General features: G+C 51.7%; 7 protein-coding genes across 7 annotated transcripts; 3 read left to right on the forward strand and 4 right to left on the reverse strand.

The window, feature by feature from the left end:
• Positions 1-471: 471 nt before the first annotated feature.
• On the reverse strand, positions 472-1,562 carry N7515_009668 (Alpha/beta hydrolase fold-3; the record flags this gene model as incomplete). Its single annotated transcript, XM_056670411.1, has 2 exons — positions 472-478; positions 520-1,562. 2 exons carry the CDS (start codon positions 1,560-1,562, stop codon positions 472-474), a joined length of 1,050 nt encoding a protein of 349 aa, XP_056516784.1.
• Positions 1,563-2,133: 571 nt separating this feature from the next.
• N7515_009669 (sulfite reductase (NADPH) subunit beta) lies at positions 2,134-6,835 on the reverse strand (the record flags this gene model as incomplete). The annotated part of the gene is made up of 3 exons (XM_056670412.1): positions 2,134-6,543; positions 6,599-6,735; positions 6,805-6,835. The coding sequence occupies 3 exons, from the start codon at positions 6,833-6,835 to the stop codon at positions 2,134-2,136; spliced, it is 4,578 nt and encodes a 1,525-aa protein (XP_056516785.1).
• A 1,581-nt stretch (positions 6,836-8,416) lies between these two features.
• Positions 8,417-9,512, reverse strand: N7515_009670 (inositol phosphorylceramide synthase regulatory subunit KEI1; the record flags this gene model as incomplete). The annotated part of the gene is made up of 2 exons (XM_056670413.1): positions 8,417-9,412; positions 9,471-9,512. The coding sequence occupies 2 exons, from the start codon at positions 9,510-9,512 to the stop codon at positions 8,417-8,419; spliced, it is 1,038 nt and encodes a 345-aa protein (XP_056516786.1).
• Positions 9,513-10,423: 911 nt separating this feature from the next.
• N7515_009671 (MmgE/PrpD family protein) lies at positions 10,424-12,020 on the forward strand (the record flags this gene model as incomplete). The annotated part of the gene is made up of 4 exons (XM_056670414.1): positions 10,424-10,756; positions 10,810-10,947; positions 11,052-11,830; positions 11,888-12,020. 4 exons carry the CDS (start codon positions 10,424-10,426, stop codon positions 12,018-12,020), a joined length of 1,383 nt encoding a protein of 460 aa, XP_056516787.1.
• Positions 12,021-12,573: 553 nt separating this feature from the next.
• Positions 12,574-13,506, reverse strand: N7515_009672 (Rab family GTPase YPT6; the record flags this gene model as incomplete). Its single annotated transcript, XM_056670415.1, has 5 exons — positions 12,574-12,632; positions 12,694-13,096; positions 13,196-13,284; positions 13,371-13,396; positions 13,454-13,506. The coding sequence occupies 5 exons, from the start codon at positions 13,504-13,506 to the stop codon at positions 12,574-12,576; spliced, it is 630 nt and encodes a 209-aa protein (XP_056516788.1).
• Positions 13,507-13,860: 354 nt separating this feature from the next.
• On the forward strand, positions 13,861-14,693 carry N7515_009673 (H(+)-transporting V0 sector ATPase subunit c''; the record flags this gene model as incomplete). Its single annotated transcript, XM_056670416.1, has 5 exons — positions 13,861-13,918; positions 13,982-14,016; positions 14,067-14,158; positions 14,216-14,524; positions 14,585-14,693. The coding sequence occupies 5 exons, from the start codon at positions 13,861-13,863 to the stop codon at positions 14,691-14,693; spliced, it is 603 nt and encodes a 200-aa protein (XP_056516789.1).
• Positions 14,694-15,460: 767 nt separating this feature from the next.
• On the forward strand, positions 15,461-17,774 carry N7515_009674 (bifunctional molybdopterin adenylyltransferase MobB/molybdopterin molybdotransferase MoeA family protein; the record flags this gene model as incomplete). Its single annotated transcript, XM_056670417.1, has 4 exons — positions 15,461-15,721; positions 15,775-15,815; positions 15,877-15,914; positions 15,988-17,774. The coding sequence occupies 4 exons, from the start codon at positions 15,461-15,463 to the stop codon at positions 17,772-17,774; spliced, it is 2,127 nt and encodes a 708-aa protein (XP_056516790.1).
• Positions 17,775-17,872: the final 98 nt, after the last annotated feature.

Here is a 17,872-nt window from a genome sequence, read left to right on the forward strand (position 1 = left end):
TACCATAGAGGCTCAACTATGAAACATCATGCCATAGGCATAGGTCGAACCAAAAGGTCAAGGCCTCTGACGAAGCCATCAAGGGACATAGGTATTTCATTCGAAGTGTCAAAAGATTCCCTGCCAGATAGCATACCTACTAAATAAAGAAGCATCAAACACCACAGGACATAGGTATTGTAGTGGGGAGGTGTGACCTCCCCCTACAGGCATGCTTCCCCTGTCCACCTTATAGTCGCGAGGTAGCTCTAGTTAGCAATACACACTCCTACACATGTCATATTTGACTGCTTGTGCGCAAGCGTCCAACCCTGAACCCTCTTTGCTACCTCTGGTCCAATGTCTATGCTAGCTGGTATCTGCTGAATCGACCCGTGTGCCTCAAGAGCACACAGCCTTGAGCGTTCCCCTCTTCAGTATATAACCATCGGAGGCATCATTGCTCAGCCTATTGGAACACTAGGTATATGCCTAATATCTGCATCACCTGCAGATGCCGCCTGTACGCTTCCCAAAAACATCCCAGCCTTAATAGCACACTGCTCAGCCTCCTCATGAAACCCCAAAAGCCAAGCAACCATAATGATATCGTGCGGCGCAAGATCCTGCACGAAATACTCGACTCGGTCCTCATTCTGCTGCATCTTACTCAAATGTCTCGTCATCCGATCATGTTCCTGACACATCACCTCTTTCCCACCAGAAACAATCAAAAGAGGTGACGGCAGGGGAAAAGGATGCCATATCGGCGCAAGGTACGGCTCGTAATCTTCAGTGATCTCCAGATTCCCGATGACGTGTTTCGCACCCCAGGCAGGGAACGAGGGCGGGATATAGTCTATCAGCGCGTTGGGAATATTATCCCAGAGGTGGTTGTTCAGCGCGCCGGGGATGTCGCACCAGGGCGAGAAAACCCAGCTGCATGTTGGAGATGGAAGAGCCTGTTCGTCATCGTAGTCGCTGATGTAGCGGAGCAGTGCGAGCACGAGGTGGCCACCTGCGCTGTCGCCACTGAGTACGATCCGCGAAGCCGGGATGTGCAAAGTATGGAGCAAATACGAGTATGCGGAGATGGCATCTTGGAGCTGGGCGGGGAAGCGGCCGTTGGGTTTGCAGGCGAGGCGGTACTGGAGGCTGAAGACATGGCTCGACGGGGTGTGCTTCAACAGGTTCTTGGCGAGGGAGTGGCAGGTTGATGTGCGGCCGTCGCCGAGGATGTAGGAGCCGCCGTGGAAGTGGATGATGACGTGCTTGTCTTCTTCGGTGGTTGTGGTGTATTGGTAGAGTGTTGGAAACCACGTACCTCCGACAGTCACTGGTTGGATCTCGTCGTCTATTGTGATGCCGCTGTATAACTCTGATGCTGCTGGCTCTATCTGGACGAAACGGTCTCTGTCTAAGCCGGGTCTAAGTGAGAGAGGTGGTCTTGTGCGAAAGAATATGAAGACCCGTAGGAAGACCTTGACGAATGTAGTCGTCAGTGCCTGTCGATACGACCATTCTCGCACTTGACGAAACCGAGGGTGTAGATAGAGAAATGGCGCAAAAGGCGCTGATAACATCGAGGTGATAACCATCTCCACCTGGATTGAGAATTCTCTCGCAAGATGAAGGCAATGAATGCCAGTCAGACCGCAAGAAAATGGTCTCGTCACTCAAAATCGGCTTAATAAAGTCAAAGTAGCGGTCAGTTGTGATGTAAATGCTGCATCATCTTCGCCCCCTGTTGTGATTCCACGGTTGGGGCTTCATTGATGCGAAGTTCATCTTGTCAACGACGGCGATGTTTACTGTGGTTCAGAGAAGGATTGACAGGAAGATATCAGTTGAGTGAGTACAAGCAACATGCTTGGGCCATACATGTAAATGCATCATTGAATGGAAGAGAAATGTGAATTCTATCGGTGTTTTTGCAAAGTGGAATCGTACAATCGCCAAGACATCAATGCATTGCGACATGAGATACAGATAATAAGAATATCCAAGAAATTAGAGAAAATAACAAAAGCAGGTTTTAGTTTCCGTGAGAGTCATAAAACATCGGAGATTAGATGTGCAGCTGGATGCAGCTACTCTTCTTCTTCCTCGTCTTCGGCAACCTGTAGAATATCATTAGAATCAATGTTGTGCACATCACGGAAAAGAGAAATCACTTACGCCATCGTGGAAGTTCTTTCCATCAGTGGTGGCCTTGATGACACCGGCGCGGATACACCAATCACCGAAACGCTCAGGGGTCTCGCCGTCAGTATCGCGCTCAAGAGAGTAGCGCTTGAGAAGGCCCTTCATGATGTCGAGAATCTCGTCCTCCTTGATAGAAGAGCGGTAGCGCTTGTTCAAGCGCTGGCCGTGGTAACCACCACCAAGGTACATGTTGTAAGCACCGAAAGCCTTTCCGACGAAGGCCACCTCGGCGAGCCAGGGACGGGCACAACCGTTGGGGCAACCAGTCATACGCATGACAATGCTGTCACGGCCAAGGCCACACTCCTCGAGGGTATCCTCAAGCTTAGTGATCAGGACCGGGAGGTAGCGCTCAGACTCTGCCATGGCCAGACCGCAAGTAGGGAAGGCAACACAAGCAGAAGAAGACAGACGCAAACCAGAGAAAGAGGTGTTGTCGAGCTTGTACTTGGCCATGTGCGCCTTGATGGCGGGGAGGTCCTCATCGGCAATGCGAGAGAGAATCAAGTGCTGGTTACCAGTGAGACGGAACTCGCCCTTGCCCATCGCAGCAAGCTCGCGAAGACCAGTGCGCATCTTGAAATCGGCAGTATCTTCGATACGACCGTTCTCAATGAAGAAGGTGAAGTGGTTGAGACCTGTGTCATCCTTCAGCCAGCCGAAGGTGTCGACGTTGGACTTGAACTCGAAGGGACGGGGCTCGCCGAACTTAAGGCCGTCGGGAAGGAGCTTCTCGACCTCGCCCTTGAAGACTTCGACGCCCATGTCGTCGATGGTGTACTTCATACGGGCGTGCTTGCGGTTCTTGCGGTCACCGTTGTCACGCTGCACGAGCATGATCTTCTCGCAAGCGATGTGGACCTTGTCGGCGGGAATGTATCCGAACATGCGACCAGTCTGGGGGTAAGTCTTGGTGTTGTTGTGAGTTGTACCCATACCACCACCAGCCAGGACGTTGAAGCCCTCGAGGTGGCCATCAGCACCCTTAATGGCGATCAAACCAATATCGTGAGCGTAGACATCAGTATCGTTGTGAGGAGGAATGGCAATAGTGATCTTGAACTTTCTGGGGAGATAAGTAGGACCGTAGAGGGGCTCGTGGTCAACCACAGCATCTCCAGCAACCTGAACCTTCTTGTCGTTGTCATCCTTCAGCCAAATCTCGTGGTAGGCTGAGGTAGAGGGCAACAAGTGTTGACTGATCTTGGCAGAGATGGCCCAGGTCTCACGGTGGAAGGAAGAGAGCTCGGGGAGAGAACTGCACATGACGTTACGGTTCACATCACCGCAGGCAGCGAGGGTATCCATCATGGAGTTGTTGATGGCACGCATAGCACCACGAAGGTTGCGCTTGATCACACCGTGGAACTGGAAGGTCTGTCGGGTGGTAAGCTTCATGGTCTCGTTACCGTGTGAGCTACTGATGGCGTCCATCTGCAGCCACTGCTTAGGGGTGGCAACACCACCGGGGAGACGGCAACGAATCATGAAGCTGTAAGCAGGCTCCAGACCTTGAGCCTTGCGCTCATCACGCAGATCACGGTCATCTTGCATGTATGTACCATGGAACTTGGTCAGCTGCTGATCACTAGCGGGGATAGAGCCAGTGCTCTCATCCAGAAGAGCCTCAGCAATAGTGCCGCGAAGGAAGTTGGAGCCAATCTTGATGTCCTCGTTGGTAATTGGGGCAGGTTCCTCAGGGAGACCTTCCACTTTATCGACGCCCAGAGCCTTCCACAGACGGGGCTCCCACTCGGAGTATCCGGTCTGGTAGGCATCGGGGTCTTGATCGTCACCGAGACCAATGTCAGTCAGCTTGCGACCACCCAAGAAGGCAACACGATCATCGAGATCCTTTCCAGGCTTGTTGTAGTAGATCTTGTCCTCCTTGCGGGGCCAGTAGTGGCTGTCGCCAAGACCGAAAACGGAGTAGTTGATAGTGGAGAGATCGAGATCGCCGGTGTTCTTGACGTGCTCCCAAAGGGCACGGCCATTGACAGGGAATTCACCCTGGCCTGCAGTACTGGTGATGAACACAACGTTCTCCTCTGTGGGCAAGTCCTCAAGAGGGAACTCATCCATAGCAATGACCATGGTCTTCAGGCCTCTGGCGCGACCACGGTTGCCGAGACGCTTGGCAAGGTTCTGAGCATTTCCGCCGTCGGACGCGTAGAGAATAGTCAGAGGAGCACCGAACAGACCGTCCAAGAGCTTCTCGTAGGAGTCCTTGGCATTTCTCTTCTGAAGAGCGCGGACCTCAGTACCGTAAGACTCGGAGAGTACAGGGGCGTACTTGGGCTGGCGGTTCATGAGCTGGCTGAGCTGGTTATCGCGGCGAAGGAACTCCTCGAGATCACGCTTGATGCGCTCGGAGTCGAGGGCAAACTTGGGCTCGCCCTTCTCCTCGTTCTCGGGGTTCCAGCGGTACAGGGGCCAGTAGCCAAGATCGATGGCCTTCTTGGTCTCCTGCAGTACTGTGAGAGCGGAGTCGTTCTCCTGGTTGTAAGGGAGGTAGGCAACGACAACGGAGGGGCCCTTGAACTTTTGGGCTTCGGACATAGCCTGGAGGACCTGGGTGTACGAGCTGTAGACAGCAACGGAGGCGACGTATGCGTTACCCCAGTTCATAGCGTAAAGACCAATGTCCTTCTTGCGGCGGGTGGCGTCAGCAGCAGCGCGCTCAGAGTAAGGCTGGGAGTCGATGATGAGCATGTTCACGTTCGCACCGGATGCGAGGACGTGGTGGACACCGGAGTTGCCCAAGTCGTAGGCCCAGGCATCGGATCCAATCAGCCACTCGGACTCCTCGTAGAAGAACTTCTTAGACTGGAGGAGTTGGCGGGATAGTGAAGAGCCATCGGTGGAGAGGTGGGAAATGACCTCAGGGGCGAGCTTGTTAGACTTAGCGGCTTCCTTCACATTCAGAGCCCAGCGGGACAGCCAAGTCTTAGGGATGTCCGTGGCGAAGGCGTTGGACTTGGAGGCTTCCTCAACCTCCCGGATGAAGCGCTGACGGTGCTCCTGGCGAGCCAGCAACGAACCGAATCCATACTCAGGGCTTGCGGCGATAGTGTTAGAAACACCGGCGTTCTCGGCTCCAAGCTGGTTAGCGATGTAGAGCTGTTCGCCGAAGAGCTGGTGCAGAATCTTCAAGTAGGCATTCTCAATGCGGGGTTGCTCAAGGACGGGTTGAACAGTGGGAACCTGAGTGTTTCCAATCTCCAGACCCTGGATGGGAGAAGCAGAAGCCAGGTTCTGCAGGACGCCACGGAGAGCCTGAACAGCGGTAGAGGGCTCAATAAATCCAAGACGGTAGCCGACGATTTGAGGAGCCTGGGTGCGAGCGCCTGAGGGAGTCAGGCTGGAGAGCAGATCCATGAAGGAGGGACCCCATCGCGTAGTCTTGCGGACCTGCTCCAGAACAGCGATCTTCTCAATGGAGCTGGGAATAGAGTTCGAGATCTGTCCACCGACCCAAGGGCGGTACAAACGAGCAGTAATCAGACCAATGTTCTCCAACTCCGGGTTGGCGCTGGCATCGGCGAGAGCATCCACGAAGACACCGGTGGAGCCAAAGACGAAAATAGCAGACTTAGCATTAGCAACGCCGGTGTATTCAATAGCATTGTATCGGCGGCCGACTTCTTCGAATAGTGTGTTCCAAATCTGAGAGGTCCATGCAAAAGTATCACTGGCGTTAACAGGCCGGACGGTGGCGCTGTCAACAGTTGTGGCAATTGAGCTCGGGGCTTCACTGCCAGCGCTGCTATCTCTCCGTGAGGAGCCAACTGACGAGTTGTCAACGCTAGCGTTGAAGGGAGTCTGGGGTTGGGAGGGAACAGTCAAGTTCGCTTGCTCTTGTTGACCGGAGGGTGCAGTACCCACAGCCTCTTCCGTGACAGTGGCCACACTGCCGGAGTCGGCATAGAGTGTCTGTGCTTCAGCGGAAGTAGCAGCGTTGCCACCAATGCTGAGGACCTTCTTCACAACCTCAACATCCTCCTCGGGGATAGAGGGATCCTTGGCAGAGTTGGCGGGGTCGAAGAAGTGAATGACACCCTTTCCGGACTTGCGAGCAAGCGCATGAGCAGTGATAGCAATATCCTGGGCCTCCTGCACAGTTTCTGAGTGGAGGAATGTGAATCCGGACTGGCGAATGGAGCTGATCACGGAGTAATCGGGGAATGGTGAGGGCTCCAGCGCAACGTGAACAACCACGGGGCTGTTGGCGAGACGGTAGAGGTGAGGAACCGCGCTAATCAGGACAGAGGAGCTGGTAACGACGGAAACAGTCTCGCCATTTTGAAGAGGGGTGAATGCGGACAGGAGGGGGTCTTCATTATAGCGCACAGATTGGACCTAGCCATATAGTTAGTTGCGTTCCGATCTCGCAACGACAACGATTCCGACTTACCACAGGGGCTTTTGAGGAGAGGTTGCTCTTCTTGCTAGCCTTGAGGGCCTTTAGTGATTTTGAGAACAATGAGTCATCCTTCAGCGAAGGCTGCACGGACAGGACGGTATCACTAGTAAGGTAGGCGATTCTTGCCACTATACAATTGCACGATGGTTAGCGATTGCGCTGGATTTTCAGAATAGAACTGGACATCGATGACTTACCCGCTTCAGCAGCGGTCGAGATCTGTGCCATATTGGCTGACCTTGGCTGTTAAGCTCACAGCACAAGTGGGATGGTAAATAGATGGATCGTGATGGGTTCTTATCAGATATATGCAGCGATCTCCCACTCGCAGCACGGATCCAAACAGAAATAACGAGCAGAGGAGACGATAGGTTTATGTCTCTCAGCTCTCTTGAATCTTCTTCAAGAAAAAAAAATAGAGCCAACGGTTTTTTTTCTCTCGCTCGCTCAATTCTCCGTCGTCGGGGGGTTAGATCAGCAGTCCGTTGATTGGCCCACTGATTGGTCTTCGATCACGACATCAATGCAAACACCGGTCGACAAAAATGCAAACTTACCGTTTTGGGACCAGTGCGGGGAATCCCGTGATCCTGCCGAGCACGTCACTGCATCGGGGTTTGCCTGTGTGAGGGGTGGCATCAGGAAGACATCTTCATTATTGGAGTAGATACGAAGTGATCAATAACAGTGTCGTAAATCAAGTTTGATATTTGTTAGGGCTCAGCTGCCCCCCTTTTAGTAGCCTTCTGTGCCAGACACTTGATATCGCAAGACTGCTTGTCTGCACATTCTTTTAGTCTACCAATAACACCACAGCAATTACCGATGCTCCAACACTTGTATTTTTTTCGGAGTAACCCCGGCTTTTGGTCTGGCCTGCAACATACTGTGTAGGGATTTGTGACCGAGGATTAGGGATTCTCTCCCAAGACAAGACTACCGGTCAACTGGGTCAAATGCCGACAGTCGAGGCCGCACCGATCTCGCATGGCGGCGTGACTGTAATTCAGCCCCACTATCGTATATTCGGCCGAGTGATGTGCTCCACGGGCTAGCCTGTGTCACTGTGAAGATGAATGATCAGAATGAACTCGTTCGATGAGATGCCTATTCTTTTGAGGCTGGTACTAGTTAGAAGGTTTGACGGAATGGCTTCCAATCTTACTGAGAAACACACTGCTGGATCGTCAAAAGCAAATTATAGCGATAGTATGTGAGGTGTATCAAAACTAATTGTGTACAATAACAAGACATGAATCCCTTCCGGGAAAGATACAGGAAGTTAGGAACCCATATCAGAAAAGCAATGTACATATGTCCCGACGCCAAACCCGCGTTATTAGATCAATGAACATGAGCGTGGCCGTCAGCCAACGCTTGTTTTGAATTCAAGCGCCCCTATATCCCATGGTGATGAGAGTTCAAACGCCTTCCAGGGCCAGATAAGTGGATCAAATCAAATGATTACACAAGAATGAATCATCGTGAAATTCCTGGACCCGTCCCAAATTCATATATGCAGAGTTTGTCGTAAGTTTTGAGCAGGAGAAGCTCGGGATTCGTAATGTTGGAGTATCGAGGGAAGACAGAAATCGGTTATCGGAAGGAGAGGGAGAAACCTCATGAAACGATAGGACAGACACAAGAGCCAAGGTAGATTGTGTCCCTTGGCTCCTCTCACAGAGATATACGGCCGAATGCATATAGCCGGGAAGGAGATTGGGGTTGAGGATGTTTCAGTCTGGTAGAGGCGAGCGTTATACATTGGCGCAACCAAGATTGTGGAATAGCCGCTAAGAAAGCGCGCGTTTATCGCGGCGCGTTCCAATCCTGCATCTTAACATTCATGCCGCCAGGACCATGCTCGGGAATCGGCTGTTGAAGCACAGTGGATCGAACGATAGAAGGCGAGGGTTGTGGAGGACCCGTTCCAGAACGACGTCTCCTCTCTCTTTCGAGAGCTCCGGGCAACTCTGTGTTACCCGAACGATTGCGGAACTTATTACAATCGATACCGCTGAGCCAGTTCCCGTCCTCTTCTTCGCCCAACCAGTAGCCGTGGCCGATGCTAACCATGATGCGACCTAGCTTGCCTAGCCATCCCTGGCCGTCGGGGCTATAGGGAGAGAAGGGCTCTCTGTCAATGTCGGCAACGCTGGCGACTGACACGTTGCGGCTGTGAGTCGGGAGTTGAGTGTGTCGGGGAATCGCGACCCAGAGGCGAAGGGCCTGGCGCGCAAACGCGAGCATCACCAGCACAAAGTAAACGCGGATTACCCACAGAAGACAGATGAAGATGATGCTCTGAAGGCTCTCGGGCTGCAGGACGACGTTGCTGATATCGTCGGCCGTGCGCGGCGGATGGGCGATGAAGTTGTTGCCCTCTTTGGTGTTTTGGATTTCGACATAGGCCGCGTCGTACTTGGGGCTGGTGAAGCCTGCGGTCTGGGCGATCGTGTCGCCCCCTGGGCCTGCCGCTTTGCCACTGTCGTAATGTTGCGACACCACCAAGAACCAGGTCACACCGAAGGCGGCAGTGTATGCGGCGTTAATCAAGCTGTCGAATACATAGAGATAGGCGAGGGCGAGACATTGTAGGGGTGATTGTTTGCGAATGTGAGGGAAAAGAATTGCGGTAAGTCCAAGGGCGACAAGAGACCAAAGGTACATTGACAGTTGGACAGGCGATAGGTGGTAGCCGGTCAAGAGGGCCAAGAGGCCGTAGAGACCACTGATCTTATTTAAAAGAAGTGAAAGGGTGATCAGAGAAGCACCAGTCTCTAAGCTCATCACATAGAGAAAGGACTGAAGTCATCATGATTAGTTAGCTTTAGGAAACGGACAGGTCAAAATCTTGACTCACCTCTGGCCGCGGAATGCGGAGAAAACGGGACGTGAGCCCCATGAGTGTGGTTTAAGGCCTCTGGCCAAGAATGTACGTTATCAAGACGGAAATAGCGATGGAAATGTGGTTGGGTATATATACGGGCAAAGCAAGGGAAGAGGAAAAAGGCTGGGTGTATGGCGCCGCAGATGGGCCAGGGGCGCCATTTCCCGGGCGATCCGCCTGAAGATCAATTTCCCGATTTCGTCCTCGGTTGCATTATTCTTTGACTGCTAGTATAAGGAAATCATGTTGGCTTCGTATTTCTGGATTCTTTCGAGTAGACGCTGAATTTCAGGGGTTTGACTCTGATCTGTTCAGTCAGAATAAAATAGAGGTCAGAATTATCTAGCCACTTCGCAGAAAAGATCATCTTCATGGCTTTGGAGTTTGGCCCCTTGCTTGATTGCCATTTATGAATTTTATGAAATATGGATGCATCTGGATGTATGGACCCCTAAAATTCTGGCCTGACTGCCTGACTGCCTGACTGCCTGACTGCCTGACTGCCTTACTGCCTGATTGCCTGACTACCAAGGCGTAAATATTCCAACCTACAAGCTTCTTCCGAGTCGGCTATATACATTGCACGCTTTGTGCACATGTCTTGACTCCAGCCATTTGGATCTACAAAGTCATATAACGATATGGTGAACTAGATGTCAAAGGGCAAAATCCAGGTTCATACAATATCCGACGAATATCTAAAACTGCTAGGTTGTGCTCCCACATATGATTCCGTTGACCATTTGCATACGGCATACCTCGGGAACTAACTTAAGCCCACCTCGGAAGAGGCGGGGTGAAACAAGTAGATAACCAACATCAGCTGCCCGCTTTGCCCCGCATATATTTGGAGGACGATCTGGGGTAGATGTCGAGTCACTTCATCAGTCTCTCATATACCTTGTCTCATCAAAGGAGTACTCACAATGACTATCACATCAAACGAAGAAACTAGAACCGATCGACTGGTCAAATGGGCGGCCGAATTGAAGTACAGCGATATTCCCGACGACGTGATCCAACGCACCAAGGATTTCTTCCTGGACACACTAGGCTGTGCTATTGCCGGTCGTAGCCACCCTGCGGTTTCTGCAATGGTGCGCTTCGCAGCACAAATGGGCCCGTCTGATGGAAAGAGTGAATTGATTGATGGCTCCCAAAATGTCAGAACTAGTCCGGCATTTGCTAGTTTGATCAATGCTGCTGCGTCTCATGTGGTTGAACAGGATGATCTTCACATGCGAAGCATCATGCATCCAGTGAGTATTTAGGTGCTTCCCATTGCACATCGACCATGCTGATTTTGCTATAGGCAACTGTCATCTTCCCAGCTGCTCTTGCAGTTTCACAAGACATTGGAGCTACTGGAGAAGAGTTCCTCACTGCTTGTGTGGTTGGCTATGAGGTGGGCTGTCGTGTTGGAGAGTACCTAGGAAAAAGCCACTACGAGGTAAGCTTTGGACATGCTTTGATCTGTTCATACGCTGGAAAGTGCTGCGCAAGCATCATAAGCCTATGTTGCTATTTATCGGTGACTAATAAGGACTTCTATAGAAATTCCATACTACCGCAACTGGAGGAGTCATTGGAGTCGCAGCGGCCGTAGCTCACCTTCTGAAACTCGATGCAATTCAGACATCATCAGCTGTCGGAACAGCCGGTACTCAAGCCGCAGGTTTATGGCAATTCTTGATGGATGCAACGCACTCAAAACAGGTGCACACCGCAAAGGCCTGTTTCGACGGCATCTTCGCTGCCTACTCTGCTCGCGATGGCCTCCTAGGTCCGCGGGATATCCTGGAAGGGCCACGAGCAATGGGTGCTGCACTAGTCCCGGGTGAACTACACCCAGAGGCCATCGACCAGAACTTGGGCAAAGACTTTGCCGTTATCAATTCCAGTTTCAAGTGGCACGCATCTTGTCGTCACACGCATCCCAGTGTGGACGCATTGCTGAACCTGATGTCGAAGAACCAGGTCACGTTCGACGATATTGACTCTATTCTTGTTCCTACATACCAGGCTGCTATTAACGTGCTGAGCTTGAGTGGGAATGGCGACACGGTTCACCAGAGCAAGTTTTCGATGGGCTTTGTACTTGCCATCGCGGCGAAGAAGGGACATGCTATGATTACTGATTTCACCGAAGCTGATCTAACGGATGCCTCTCTGCGTGATTTCCAGAGTCGAGTGACGATGGAGTATAATGCAGAAATTGACTCTAAATTCCCTGAAGAGTGGCAAGGGACTGTTATTGTCACTTGCAAGTCTGGGAAGGTTTTCAAGGAATCAACCAGATTTGCAAAGGGAGACCCGGAGCTTCCTTTGACAAGGTGTGTTGTTCTACATCCCTACGTAATGAGTCGGATATATCCTGACCTTACATCCAGGTCTGAAATTGAGGCGAAGACGCATGCGCTTGCCAAATATGGCGGAATCACGGATACCGCCAAGGTTGATTCTATAATCAAGAGAGCTTGGAACTTAGAAAATGAGGTGGATCTTAGAGGTTTCGTTTTCTAAGCCACGATATATGGGATGTTGTGACCGCATGTTGAGGTGTCACCGAAAATAATAATCTTGACCGAAGCCCGGTGGGAAAGTAGGCTTTATTACATCGAGGACGGATACAACAGCTGTAACCTTGGAATATTATTGAGTTCATGTTTCATTGGAGCCGGCTATAGCGTGCATTGCCCAGACGGGGAATACAATATTGTACAGCTTCATCAATTAAAGCATATCAGGCATATCAGACATGTTAGCTCATGCTGTCGCAGTGATAACAGAAGACCCCCTGAAAAAGGAGCCAAGCAAAGTAACTTCAACCGCCACAGAAAACGTATAATGCAGGCTGAAAGGAAAATAAAACACCTAGTCTCCTCCCGAAATCTTGAAAAAGGGATTTGACACGACCGCATCGGTACTGAAAAGTCTAGACACGCGCTATCGACTCGGGGGCAACAAAAGAGAGAAGAAACATGTACATGTTCGGAAATTGAAAATATCATGGACAATCCCGATATCGATCATCGAGATAGGGCGTTTAGGGACAGAATAAGGAGCGTAGGGAATCTTAACAGGCACAACCATCATTGCTGGTCGTCTCCTTGGGGCTGATGTTGACATCGATCACTGGAAAAGAAGCCATGGTCAGTATAAGGGGTTTATGGATGACAGTTGAGCATAAACGTACTTGTGCTCTCGCCCTGCTTGGCCTCGCCGTCCATCCCCGGAAGAGCCTGAGCAATTCTCCGGAAGAGCTGTTTGACATTATGCCCGACCTTCGCACTAGTCTCGATAAACATCAACCCATTCTTCTTGGCCTCCTCTTCACCCTGTGCGGTGGTGACTTCCCGCTTGTCGTTCAAATCGGTTTTGTTACCCACGAGAACAATTATCACATCGTTCCCACGCTCTCCGCGCACGTCATCAATCCATTTACGGGTATTTTGGAATGACTTTGCATTCGAAATGTCATAAACCACCACGGCAACGCTCGAGTCTCGGATGTAGGAAGGAATTAGGGAACGGAAGCGCTCTTGGCCGGCGGTATCCCAAAGCTGAAGGCGCACAGTTCGGTCTTCGAGGTACATAGTCTAGATACAATGGTTAGCCCTATATTCGCTCATATGTAACCAGCTCTCGGAGGATTGCTCAATAAATCTGAACCTTGTGCGGGGTATGGGGTGGCGTACCTTAGACAAGAAGTCGATGCCAATAGTTGCTTGATATGTGTTGTCAAACGAGTCATACATAAACCGAGTAATCAATGACGTTTTGCCGACTGTAGAAATTGTTAGGCATCTTGTGCAACCATCTCTCATCGACTGGGCCGCAAGGTGTAGATGTAGGAAGTGAAGAGACGCGTACCACTCTGTTCACCCAGGAATACAAGCCTACACGGAGTCATTAGGATTGGAATTCTAATCTCAGGCGTGGTTTTGAAGACTTACTTGAACTTCTTCAACGGGTTCGAATACGACCCAACCCCAGAGGCGGACGCCATTGTCGCCGATATGTTGATGCGGTGGAAGTCAGGGGTAACGAAGAATGGCGGAGCGAGGTGAAGGGTTGGTGACTGAGAATAGTCACGCGATAACAAGAGCAGTGAAGATATAGAAACCAAGATAAATCACTCCACCTAGAAGAACAGTTCAAGCAGGGGGTGGAATAGCTGGTCCAGTCCGTCCGGGGAAGCACAACGCGAGGTCACCGCCCGAGGGGAGCAGTTAATCCGCTCCGACCACCGAGTCCCCATCACCCACTGCCATCTTAGAGCTTCAGCTACCTTATCGGCTGCCTTTCCTACAGCTGCGATCGGCCTTTTCATTCATTCTTCATCAGGTTCTCTGAGGCCACCATGGCTTACCTATATCCGGCCGGTTACGTGACCGCCGCTCTTATCGTGGTGGGATTGTGTATGTTCCAACGGATCCATCCCATGTGCGATCTGGCAGCTAACGAGAGGGTCTGAACTCTAGATATGCTCTTCCATGGTGAGGGAGAAGCATTCAATGTACGTCTTCTTCCCTGAAATTCAAAGTTCAGCAACCTAACACGAACTAGGTCGGCCGTTTCCTTGAAGAGGTTTCTCCTTATGCTTGGGCAAATATCGGAATCGCTTCATGTATTGGTTTCTCAGTTGTTGGTGCAGCATGGTAAGCCGATCGTCTCATATGACTTGATACAGGATATTGACGGCGGACTCTTCATAGGGGTATCTTCCTTACCGGATCATCGATCGTCGGCGGTGGTGTCAGAGCGCCTCGGATTCGTACCAAGAACTTGATCTCCATTATCTTCTGTGAAGTCGTGGCCATCTATGGTGTCATTATGGCCATTGTCTTCTCCTCAAAGCTCAGCCAGGTGCCAGAAGGCGCAATCCACACTTCCAGCAACTACTACACTGGATACGCGGTCTTCTGGGGAGGAATTACAGTCGGTGTCTGCAATCTCATTTGTGGCATCTCTGTTGGTATCAACGGAAGTGGTGCTGCGTTGGCTGATGCCGCCGATCCTAGCTTGTAGGTGGTCCCCAAAGTGTCCTTTATTTCGGATTGTCACTTACATTATTTATTTCCCAGATTCGTCAAGATCCTTGTCGTCGAGATTTTCAGCTCAGTGCTGGGTCTGTTTGGCCTGATTGTCGGTCTCCTCGTGGCGCAAAAAGCCGCGGTATTGGATGCAGCGTGAACAAAGCCTCTCTTTGACAGAGAAGAGCTCCAAGCTTAGGCAATAAACAGCTATTGCGGACTCGACAGACATAACTGGTGATTACCCATTGCCACCTTCTCCTCGTTTTCATATTTCATGTTCATGTTTCGATATACACCGCATAGGGGCGTCTGGGATCCGTCACGTTGGCCATTTTGGCTTTGCTGAATTGCATCGATGATCTGAGGATCATATGTATCAGATATGAGGCTGTGTGAGCTAGTTTAAGCTTGTTACACTAGGGATAGGAGAGAATCACTTGTAGAAATCGCCGTCGGATGCAGTCAACTTGCCTATGAAAACATGCAAGTATCCAATGGATGCTATCACCTACCTCCGAGGTTCTCTGTGAACTGTTCTAGATTCAACTGTCACGTTCTCTTCGATATGCGGCCTTGATAGCCCTCGTGCACCACGCCAGCGCTCCTGGGCGTCGTTCTGAGTCTGATTGAGCCCTAAATGGACTATGTCTCGGATTGGCAGTCAAGGCTGGTTCCGCGGCCTCGTTTAGTAGCCCTCTCGGGACGATTAGGACCAAATGAAATGGATACAATAAATACGGACAAATGGGACAATCGTTCACTACGATTGGTACAATTGGTACGACCCAGACATGTAGTTGAAACACTAATTGCACTAAGCACACTAACTTACGTCCGGGAGTTGGGGATAGTCCGATGCTTTCCCCGATTGAAAGAACATCCCCCCTCCCCCCCACCAACATCCACCCAAACATCACCAACAACATGGACAACAAATTAAAAGTCGCCATCCTAATTATCTCGGACACAGCCTCGGAAGACCCGGCCTCCGACAAGGTAGTCAATGCACTGGCGCCTATCTTGGCCGCAGAAGGGAAGTGGGAACCCCCCGCATTCAAGATCGTCCCCGACGATGTACTCCAGATCCAGGAGTCTATACGCAACTGGACCGATGGCCCTGATTGGTATAACCTTATTCTTCTCAGCGGAGGGACAGGTTTTGCCATCAAGGACAACACTCCTGAGGTTTTTATATTGTGATCTGGTTTGATATCGCCAAATGCTCATGACATCACTAGGCAGTGACTCCCCTGATACAGCGCCATGCTCCGGGCCTAGTGTGAGTCGATTCGATATCCTGGCCACCGCATTGACGCTAGTAAACTAACCAAGACCTCCAGACACGGCATGCTAGCTGCCTCTCTCAAAGTAACCCCCTGTGAGCATGACATAGGGGGCGCCTGCATTGGCGCCTTCCCGAGACTATATACTTCAGCTAACCCCTCGTCTAGTTGCTATGATGGCCAGACCAGTTGCCGGTGTGCGTGAAAAATCTTTGATTATTACCTTACCTGGGTCACCAAAAGGAGCCATGGAAAACCTCGATGCTGTCGTTAAGCTTCTGCCACATGCATGCTTACAGTCTGCGGGGGCCAATTCGCGCAATCTCCATGCTGGAGGTGTGACAAAGCTGGAAGCAGAGGCTGGCGTTGATGATCGTCAGCATCGGCATCATCACCACCACCATCACCACCACCATGGCCATGATCATGGTGGTCATGGACATAAGGTTCCCAGGGCTCACACGTCGCCGTCAGAAAGACCACAATCAAACGACCCTAGTGCGGGCCCTAATCGGCGCTATCGCTCTTCACCTTACCCAATGCTGTCTGTAGACGAAGCGCTTCGCCGGATCAATGAGCAAACCCCTGAGCCGGAAGTCATCGAAGTCCCAGTCACCACGTCCTTGATTGGCTCGGTGATTGCTGAAGACGTCTATGCCGGGGAAGCCGTACCAGCATATCGAGCCAGTATTGTTGATGGCTATGCCATCATCGCACCGGACTCTAGCTCAACTGGCCCGTCCACGAAGGGGATTTTCCCCGTAGCGTCCATCACTCATGCCAACGTCGGTGGAAACCTACAATCCCTACAACCGGGTACCATCGCTAGAATCACCACGGGAGCCCCTCTACCTCCCAACGCAAATGCCGTTGTCATGGTCGAAGACACAGCCCTGAATACCAGCACACCCGACGGCCAAGAAGAAGCCACAGTTGAAATCCTCGCCGACGACATCGAACCCGGCGAGAACGTCCGCGAGCCCGGCAGCGACGTAAGCCTAGGCTCCAAAATCCTCGCCCGCGGCGACCTCATCAGTCCCGTCGGGGGCGAACTCGGCCTCCTAGCATCAACCGGCACAAGAACCGTCAAAATCTTCCGCAAACCCCGCGTCGGCGTCCTAAGCACAGGCGACGAGCTCGTAGAACACAACGACCCGCGTCCCCTAACAGGCGGCCAAATTCGGGACTCAAACCGCCCCTCCCTCCTCTCCTGCCTGAACTCCTGGGGCTTCGAAACCGTCGACCTAGGCATCGCCCGCGACACGCCAGCCAGCGACCTAGAGCAAGCACTGCGCGACTCCCTACGCGGCATCGGCCGCGTATCCGCCAGCGTAGACGTGATCATCACAACAGGCGGCGTCTCAATGGGTGAGCTAGACCTCCTGAAACCGACGATTGAACGCTCCCTAGGCGGAACCATCCACTTCGGCCGCGTCGCCATGAAACCCGGTAAACCAACCACCTTCGCAACAGTCCCGTTCAAAGCATCCGGCGATGCTTCCTCCCAGCAGGAACGCCAATCAAAACTCATCTTCTCGCTGCCCGGGAACCCGGCTTCGGCGCTCGTTACTCTCAACCTATTCGTTCTGCCATCATTGCACAAGCTCGCTGGCCTGGGACACAGCTCGCAGGCGCTCAGTTCGAGGCCTTGGCTTGCGCCGCAGCTTGGTCTGCCGCGTGTTGCGGTTGTACTGACGCATGCTTTCCCACTTGATCCTAAGAGGACGGAGTATCATCGGGCTGTTGTTACGGCTTCGCGGTCGGATGGGAGGTTGTATGCGACGAGTACGGGGGTTGAGGGTGCTGGACAGCGGTCTTCGAAGGTTGGGAGTTTGGCTAAGGCGAATGCTTTGGTTGTGCTAAGGGCTGGACGGGGGGTTTGTATAAGGGGTGAGATTGTGGAGGCTTTGTTGATGGGGGATGTGCATGGTTCGGATACGAGGGTCATTTGCTGAGATGCTGATAACGATGTATGACTTTTGGGTGGGGACTGGATCTCCTTGGACTTATTGTGGTTTCATTTCCTTGCCTGTTTGTCTTGGAGATATGTACA

Source organism: Penicillium bovifimosum (genome assembly GCF_028826915.1).
Source record: "Penicillium bovifimosum strain IBT 22155 chromosome Unknown utg000008l_segment0_segment0, whole genome shotgun sequence".
NCBI classification, from domain to species: Eukaryota; Fungi; Ascomycota; class Eurotiomycetes; order Eurotiales; family Aspergillaceae; genus Penicillium; species Penicillium bovifimosum.